Here is an 8,515-nt window from a genome sequence, read left to right as displayed (position 1 = left end):
ATGGACCTGAAAGCTGTCTCGATGTGTCTTGATATATTTCACCTGCTTAGTAATTCTGCTGCTGAGTAATCATCAGTGCTGTGCTTTTATTTTGTTTCTTTGAGATTTTAGCAGGTGTGTCCCTTGCTGATGTCACAAGAGGACAGAAATGTTCCTAGAAAGCTAAACAATGGTGGCGTTTATTAGAAGAAAAAATGTAAACAGGCTCAAATATAGGGTGGCGTTTTATCAGCATCTTTTTATTTTAAAAGTTAAAGCTTTATAAGCTTAGACTTAAAGTGCTGCTGCATCACTCCTAACCCCGCTGCAGCGAGTCAGTCGTTGTGCATTGAGGGTTATATAGGACGCTATTAAAATAGACCGGCATGTTCACCTAAAAAAAAAAAAAAAAAAAAGGTAAAACAGTTACAAAATAAATCTGGGCGCTTTTGATGATCACATGTTATTCATAAATATTACCATGCAAGTCATTAAGGGTGGAGTTTCCCTCTAATGCACCAACACAGCAGGTTTTTCTGATAATGTTGCTGCTTGTTTAAAGCTCGGAGCTGTCTGTCTGTATAATAGTTATCATTCCTGGTCTAAAAGCCGTAACTTTTGGCGTACACCAAAATATAAAGAACGTTTCCATGTGCCGGGCATCTCCTAATGAGCCCACCTTCACCATGGCTCAGGGCTCTTTACCTCTTCTTACCGCTCTGTGTGGTTAAGGTTAATTAATGTTAGATGGGGCCCCTCTGATGGTTCTATAGATGGATGCTATTGGAAACATATGCAGGTGGAAAAGGAGGTTGTGTTTTTTGTGCTCCTGTGACGGACCACACCACATCACAGGACCGTGCCGCCTCCTGGCTGCCAAAAATCACTCGGAATATTTCTTTCTTTGCAAAACACCATCAAGACACGTCATCTAGAATCAACTATTTTGATGGAAGTGAGAAAATGATGTAGGAAAGCGAGAAATGTTAAAATTAGCATGCTGTAATTAACTATGAAGCTGGCTTCATGCAATGTTGTAAATTATGGACGTTTAGGGGAATTTGACAAAAGATAAATATTTGCACAGATTCTCGAGAACATTTGTTATTCTATCCTGTAATTGTGGGTAAAGGTTTAAACATTTACTAAATAACCTCATGTAGGTTTGAATGCAGGTTTTTCCTTCTCTCCAAAATAATCTCACTTAACTAATATTGAGTTTAGAAAAAAAAAAAAAAAATATATATATATATATATATATATATATATATATATATATATATATATATATATATATATATATATAAACAGTTTAAACAAAAATAGTTCATGCAATTGTTTAAAAAGCCACACAACGCTGACACCTGGTGGTGACCATATGTTAATACAGGTGTCAGTTTAATAGAATAGTATTGAAAATTATTAATAAATTGCATTGTAAAAAATATATTTTAAACAGTTTATACAGTTAATAATCAACTGAATGTAAATACAAATAAATATTGATTAATTCAATGAAGGCTGCGATTACAATCCTTGTAGTAAATACGTTAAAAAATAAGTGATATTTCAACTAGCTAGCCTTAAGCAAAATAAACTGAGAAATCCATCCATCCATCCAGGAACGTCTGTAGTCTGACTAGGGGCCGTGGAGGCCAGTGGTGATTACCATTTATACAACCGTGGTAGAACCTTCGCTCAACATTCACACAACATTCACACACTACAGGCAATTTGAAAACGCTAATTAGCTTAATCTGCACATCTTTAGACTGTGGGTGGAAACCAGAGAACCCGGAGGAAACCCGCCAAGCACATGGAGAACCTGCACACTCTGTGCACACAGACCCAAGGCGGGAATCGAACCCCGGCCCTGGAGGTGCAAGGTGACAGTGTTAACCACTAATGCAGCTGTAAGTGTGTATATGTGTGTGTGTTCTAGGCTGGATTGGCACCACATCCAGGGTAAACCTCTGCCTCGTGCCCTAGGTCTCCTGGGATAGGGATAGGCAACCCTGTTAGAGCGGTCTAGACGATAAGTGAGTGAGTGGTTCCTTTGTTAGAGATCAAAACTATTAAGGAGTTATATTTAGTTATAGAAATGTTTCTATATTTATCCTAAAAAAAACTATATTTTGTATTCCTCTGCTGCCCCCTGCTGGCTGAAACCCTAGCTAGTCTGAAACATTATTATTCATTATTATGGGAATTGATCTTATTCCAAGTCAAGGACTTTTAAAAGAATAATCCAAGCATTTTTTATTTTCAATAATACATTGTTCACAGTCTTACAAGTCATTAAAGTCATGCAAATCCAGCTTTATACTGCAACAAACAATAACAGCACGTCCATAAATAAACCTTTATACATTCACATTATAAAAAAAAAAATAGCGAAGACATTGAAATATGTCTACCGTAGGATCAATAGGCTTTTTCCTCGATCTCTATAAATGGATCGTTTTATATATCAAAAGTATGTCAATTCACAGAATTCACATCAGTAAGAGTCTGTGCGCGCTAAGAACGTGATTGGGTTTTAGACGAGGAACGTTAAGACGTTTAAACACAGTGTCTGTCAGGTCTCACCTCGGAGTCCAGCAGCGACTGCCAGGACAGAGGTCTGACCAGAGGGTGGAAAACTTTACACAAGAGGTTCCTCAGATAAAAAAATCAAACAGCACAGTGTAAGATTCTTATGTGTGTAAGGAAAGGGGACGTGAACAGGAAGCAGGAACCCTGCAGTCACAAAGGTATTTTCCTCTGTCGAGTTACAGTCAGGGCATTATAAACTTAAATTTATATGCAAAAAAACAAATATATATATATATATATATATATATATATATATATATATATATAATTACTTTACTGTTAGACTGTGTTAGCGTGTGCAGAGGAGAGAAGTGTTCTGTGTGTGTCAATCAACAAATATTAATAAATCAAGAGCCTGAGTGCTTTTTAGAAAAGAATCATGCATGTACTTCATTTTGCATTTAATTTCACACCCTTAAGCATGAACATTTCATATTTTTGGATTGCTCTTTGGTCAAGCAAGAAATAAAATCCATATTGAAGCCACGTTTCCTAGAGCTACTGTGTCAAATCACAGTTTCATCTTATTTATTTTACTGTATGCAAATGAATCAGATCACAGTGACATAGAAGGCGTCTGATGTCCTGTCGTAAGTCTGTGTCCAGTGTGCACGTGATGAGCGCTGTGGTTGTTAACGTATCGTTCACGTTCTGTTAATGTAGTCATGACTTTCAGAAAAATAACTGATTTACTTAAACCCAGGATGTGTGTTAAATGGAAACGTAAACCGGATTGTTATAGCTGTTTGTTACTTACGGTTTACCACGCCACAAATTTTTGGCATAAAGTTTTGAAAAATCGCAATTGTGCAACTTCACACTGGAAACGAAGGTCTTCTGGTCATGTGATTTGTTTGTTCAAACAAAACGGCAGCAGTGTCGTCATACCGTACGTGCATCATCTTACAAATCTCCGTGTCCTTCAGAAATCACGGTTTGCAAGCACCATCATCTCATCTTAAATGTTTTTTTTTTCAAAACTCCAAGGATTTAGATGCACATAGAGCCTTCTCAACTAGCCATGCTAATATGAACAACATTGCTAGCACATTAGAGAGGCCATGGGTGACAGAACTGACAATTTCTTCAGATGGTATGAACGTGCACAGAGGAACAACTGCTCAGAGGAAACCATCTCACCGGTTTTGTCTGTTAAAAGTTGGATGAATAACCAGCATGGAGATGTTTTGGTGGCGTAAACGGCAAAATCCTTTAATAAAAGCGCATGTCTTTGTGCTCTTAATTGGATCAGAGTATGTAATGTTTTTTAGCACTCCTCAGACACACAGGAACTCGGCGTGCTGAAGGTGCACGTGACGATCACAGCTTTGTGTTCACACACTTTTGAGCAGGACATCGCAGTGGCCTGGACACGACCGGATGTCTTTACGGTCATCATTTCGCATGCAGACGCTGATTCGCTTTCGGAGCCCAGAACCAGGCTCTGCTGAACGCTGAACGGATGAAAGTCGTCCGCGGCCGTGTCCAGGTCCCAGGCCTGCCGTACGCTCAAGTCCACGTACGATTTGGCGTTTATGGTGCTTAGTTTAATCCCGGTGTTTCTGCGCGAGGTTCCACGCAGCGAGGCGTAACTGGTAGCGTTGCTGTGCATGAGCGACGGCGGTGAGTTTTGCCCGAGCACCCAGCCGGATTTACGTGCCGGACTCTCCCTGCTCAGGTCCATGGTGCGCTTGATCCACTCGCAGCATTTGCTAAACAGGTTTTTCCTGCACAGGATGTAAACCCAGGGGTCCAGGATTGGGTTAAAGGATGCGAAACGGATGGCGAGAAGATCGCTGCGGTAATCTGGCTGCAGGCCTGCCGCGATGTATGCCGGGCCGTAGAGCTGATTGACAAAGATACGAACCTGTGAGGGAAAAATACAAATAAGTCATTGCTATTAAACCAGTCACGTCAGAAAACGACATCATTTTCCAGAATGAACATTAGCAAACTGACTTTAGTCACCAAAATCATTAGCAACACGCTAGTCGTGTATTCAGACGGAATATTCCACTGCTACATCACAAATGCTGACTCAACAAAACTCACCACCAATATAAGACATTTCTCTTCAAGACATTGTGGAGTCACAGCTACACTAATATCACCAGAATAACATTTTTTTTATTTCTTCACTTAGATTATTATTATTTTTTTTTATCTAGCATGATTAAGCATTTAGCAACTTTCGATGTTACCTTGATGGTTCAACTTTCACTGAAAGATCTCACTCACTCATCGTCTATAACGCTTTATCCTCTGTACAGGGTCACAGGGTACACACACACAGACACACACTCACACACTCATTTAAACACTATGGCCAATTTGGGAACGCCAATTAGCCTAATCTGCATGTCTTTGGCCTGTGGGAGGAAACCGGAGAACACAGAGAGAACATGCAGGTGGGACTTGAACCCAGACCCTGGTGGTGCAAGTCGCCATAAAAGAAAAATCTCTCCAATCGATTTTCTAATTAATAGACAAGTTTTGGATTTAGATGTAGCTTTGATTAATATTTTGAATGACTGCTAAATGCTAACTGTCTTAGCAATTTTGTGTCCTTTTGTGTGGCTAGAACTATGGAGCTAAACAAACTAGTTAGACAGAGTGAGTAGAGCCAATTAGTGTTTTTTTTTTTAGTCTAAATTAAATTAATGTGGCATTATTTAATACATCTACTACATGGAGAAAATTTATTTACATTCTGTTATTAATTAATTAATTAATTAATGCTACAAACCTGTAAACAAATGAAAATGTATCTTAAATTGCCACAATGTTTTAAAGATGAAGTGCTAAACCATGCTTCTATATGGCACAAACATTAAATATAAACGGATTATATAATAGTAAATAGTGACATTTTTTTAAATAAAAAATTCTTGTATCAAAATACCAATAAATTTAACATCACATGACACAAAATGTTGTAAAACAAAACAAATGATGTTTTTTTTCCTGTTTGTTTGTGTTTTACACCAAAAACAAAAATGCTCGTACCACGTTGTGCTTCTTTAATACTGGTTTCACCTGGGTAAGGTGCAGGTGATGGAGCTTTAATGAGGAATGCTTTAAAGCCACATCAGTAGTCCAAGTATATCACCTTAAACACTGTTAACTACATAAAACTACACTATAATTACCTTTCTTTGTTAAAACCTATACAAAAGATTCCACAACAACAATAATAAGGAGAAGTCTGAGTGGATGCAGGTGGGACTGCAGAACATCTCCGGACCTTATGCATATCATTGCACTACTGTACTGTATATTCCACCCATGTTTATCCATTTACATTTTTTTAGACACATTCTTATCCGGAGCATCTTACAAAAGTGCTTTTTTTTCATTGGATAGATCCTTAAACTAAGATCCAAACCCTTATTCTGTGTATACTGTATCATTCAAAAGTCATCATATATGTAGATATGTACTGTATATCATGCCACTCTTTGTGCGTGTTATCTTCTTGACATGTCTATCCAGTGTACAGTGTTTGCACAGTTATACAGTATATAGCTTTATTACCTACTGCATCTTCTGTTTTTGTTATAACATCGTTATTGTAAATAGGCCACTTATGCACTTCTGGTTAGATGCATTGGCTCTGTACATGAACTTTGCACAATAAAGTTGAATTTAATTTTATCTAATCTAAACTAATCAAATGTGGGAAATTATTAGGATTAAGGACGTGTTCAAGCCCTAAAAATGTTAACACCGCAGATAATAAATTCGCTTTGAATAGGGCCTATAATAAGACTTTTCTTGGGTTATAAAGACCATCTCCAGCAGACCTGAGGGTTAGTTGCCTAACTTTAATAGTTTATTATAGACTATAAAGTTACTTTATTATCAATTCTAAAGCTACCTGGCGTAACTTTATTACTCTGTTATAAATCTGTAATAAAGAGTAGGTTAAATTATAATTAGTTTTTTTTTTTTTTTTTAATGCTCACCACCAGAGGGATGGAACAGACCAGGAATACGATGGTCATGAAAATTAGAAGCCAGAACATCTGGATCTCTGCGGCCGAGGCGACGGCGGGCAGTTTGCTGAAGGCGCGCCTGGATGCCGGGTGTCCCGTGTGCGCCTCCGCCCGGGTCGCCGCCGCCGCCACGACGCGCGTCTTCTTGTTCATCCCGACCAGCGAGCGGCACACCGCGCAGTTACACAGCACCGTGATGGCGATCAGCAGCAGCACGAAGCCGCCGTACAGGAAGGAGTAGGCGGCGCCGCGCGTGTCCAGCGCGCGCCAGTCCAGGAAGCACCAGGTCCCCGGGAAGTGCTTGGCGTGCCGGCCGAAGCCGAAGCTGGGCATCGCGCACAGCACCCCGTTCACCACGTAGACCCCGAGCAGGGCGAGCCTCCCCACGGTGCGGTCCACGTGCTGCGAGTAGAAGAAGGCGTGGCTGATGGCGAGGTAGCGCTCCACGGCCATGGCGCACAGGATGGACATCCCGGCCGAGCCGAAGAACAGCATGGAGAAGGAGAAGAAGTGGCAGAGCGGCGCGCCGCCGGGCCACCGACCCGCCACGTAGGTGGCGATCACCACGGGGCTGGTGAAGCACGTGCCCAGGAGGTCCGTCACCGCCATGCCGCAGACCAGCGTGTAAAACGTCGTCTCCTTCTGCTCCCTCTTGGAGACGCACAGCACCGCCACGGCCACCAGGTTCCCGAGCACCCCCACGGCGAACATGGTGGCCGAGATCACCAGCGAGCGGGAGTCCAGGCGCAGGGCGCGCGGCGCCGTCGCGGAGGTCGGGGGCGCCGTCGGGGGAGTCAGGAAGACCGCCGCCGACGCGTTCGCGTGCGCGCTCAGAACCGAGTCGGTCATGGTCGAAACTGAAAGTCTACAGTCGAATCCGGGAGGAGCTCATGACCAGGTCCGGGTTCACGTCCCCGTCACACTGGACTGAAGCTGAGCTGCAGGTGGATATAAACTCCAGCGCTGTCTCCTCCCCCTCCCCCTCCCCCCCCCTCCACACAGCAGCATCCCTGATGTCATGGACACGCTTCATGGAGCACACGTCACTGCTGCGGGTGGGCTTCTCACTCAACACACCAGTGGGGAACTGGGGGGCACTCTGGGGGACCTGAAGGGTGAGAAGGAGAAAAACTGGGTGTGTTGGGGCACAACAACAAAAAACATCAAAACAAAGTTTATTGTATTTAGTGCATTAAAATACTTCCTAATTCTTTGAGAAGTTTGGTGGAAAATGTGGAATTATAAGCATACACACATCAGCAAGTGTGTGTACTTTTTTATCCTTTTTATGACCTGCAATATATATTCAATTATTATTTATATGGAAAATATTAAGAAATATTTTAATTATTTAGCTTAGATTTTTTTTTTATCAGCTTTGACTTTTTTATTTAGTCTTATTTACATACAAGTGGCCGATTAATTGTCACTTTAACTCCACCTGAAAGTAAGGGAAAAGGGGAAAAGCTGTCAGGATTGTTTTAGGACAAATTATAAAAACATTAAAACAAGTTTATTATTTAATGTATTAAAAAACTTACTAATTCTTTAAGTAATTTGTAAAAATAAACATATTATAAGCATACACACAATACAAATCATACAGGCATTCGAATCCTTTTCATGACCTTCAATATATTATATTTCTTTAACAAAAAATTATATTAATATCTATTTAAAATAATTTTAATTATTCAGCTTTTTATTAATTATTTGAAATAAATTTTTTTTTAATTGATTTATTTTTCAATTTATTTATGTCATGTTCAGTACTTTGTCATCTTAATTCCACCCATAAATTTTTGGCCACGCCCCCTCCCTAAGTGTAGCGGGAAGAGGAAATGTTATTTGGAGGATTGTTTTTAATTTATTTTTTATCTACCTCTACCTTGGATAACATTATCCTAAGACCGCATGAGCAAGTCCGTTTGAAACCATCTGAGATT

At 40.5% G+C, this 8,515-nt stretch overlaps 1 protein-coding gene across 1 annotated transcript; it reads right to left on the bottom strand.

Moving 5' to 3' along the window:
* Positions 1-2,873: 2,873 nt before the first annotated feature.
* ptger4c (prostaglandin E receptor 4 (subtype EP4) c) lies at positions 2,874-7,442 on the bottom strand. Its single transcript, XM_053486699.1, has 2 exons — positions 6,540-7,442; positions 2,874-4,441 (listed from the first exon to the last, which is right to left on the bottom strand). Exons 1-2 carry the CDS (start codon positions 7,416-7,418, stop codon positions 3,842-3,844), a joined length of 1,479 nt encoding a protein of 492 aa, XP_053342674.1. The 5' UTR covers positions 7,419-7,442; the 3' UTR covers positions 2,874-3,841.
* Positions 7,443-8,515: the final 1,073 nt, after the last annotated feature.

The sequence above is a fragment of the Clarias gariepinus genome, chromosome 25 (genome assembly GCF_024256425.1).
Source record: "Clarias gariepinus isolate MV-2021 ecotype Netherlands chromosome 25, CGAR_prim_01v2, whole genome shotgun sequence".
NCBI lineage: Eukaryota > Metazoa > Chordata > Actinopteri > Siluriformes > Clariidae > Clarias > Clarias gariepinus.
The sequence above is the reverse complement of the archived record's forward strand: the minus strand, read 5'-3'. Positions and strand labels throughout refer to the sequence as shown.

Excerpts from the sequence above, each read along its gene's own strand:
- ptger4c (XM_053486699.1), bottom strand. The coding sequence starts at position 7,418 with ATGACCGACTCGGTTCTGAGCGCGCACGCGAACGCGTCGGCGGCGGTC. Across the intron at positions 4,442-6,539 it reads TCTGTTCCATCCCTCTGGTG|GTTCGTATCTTTGTCAATCA; the intron begins GTGAGCATTAAA and ends TTTCCCTCACAG.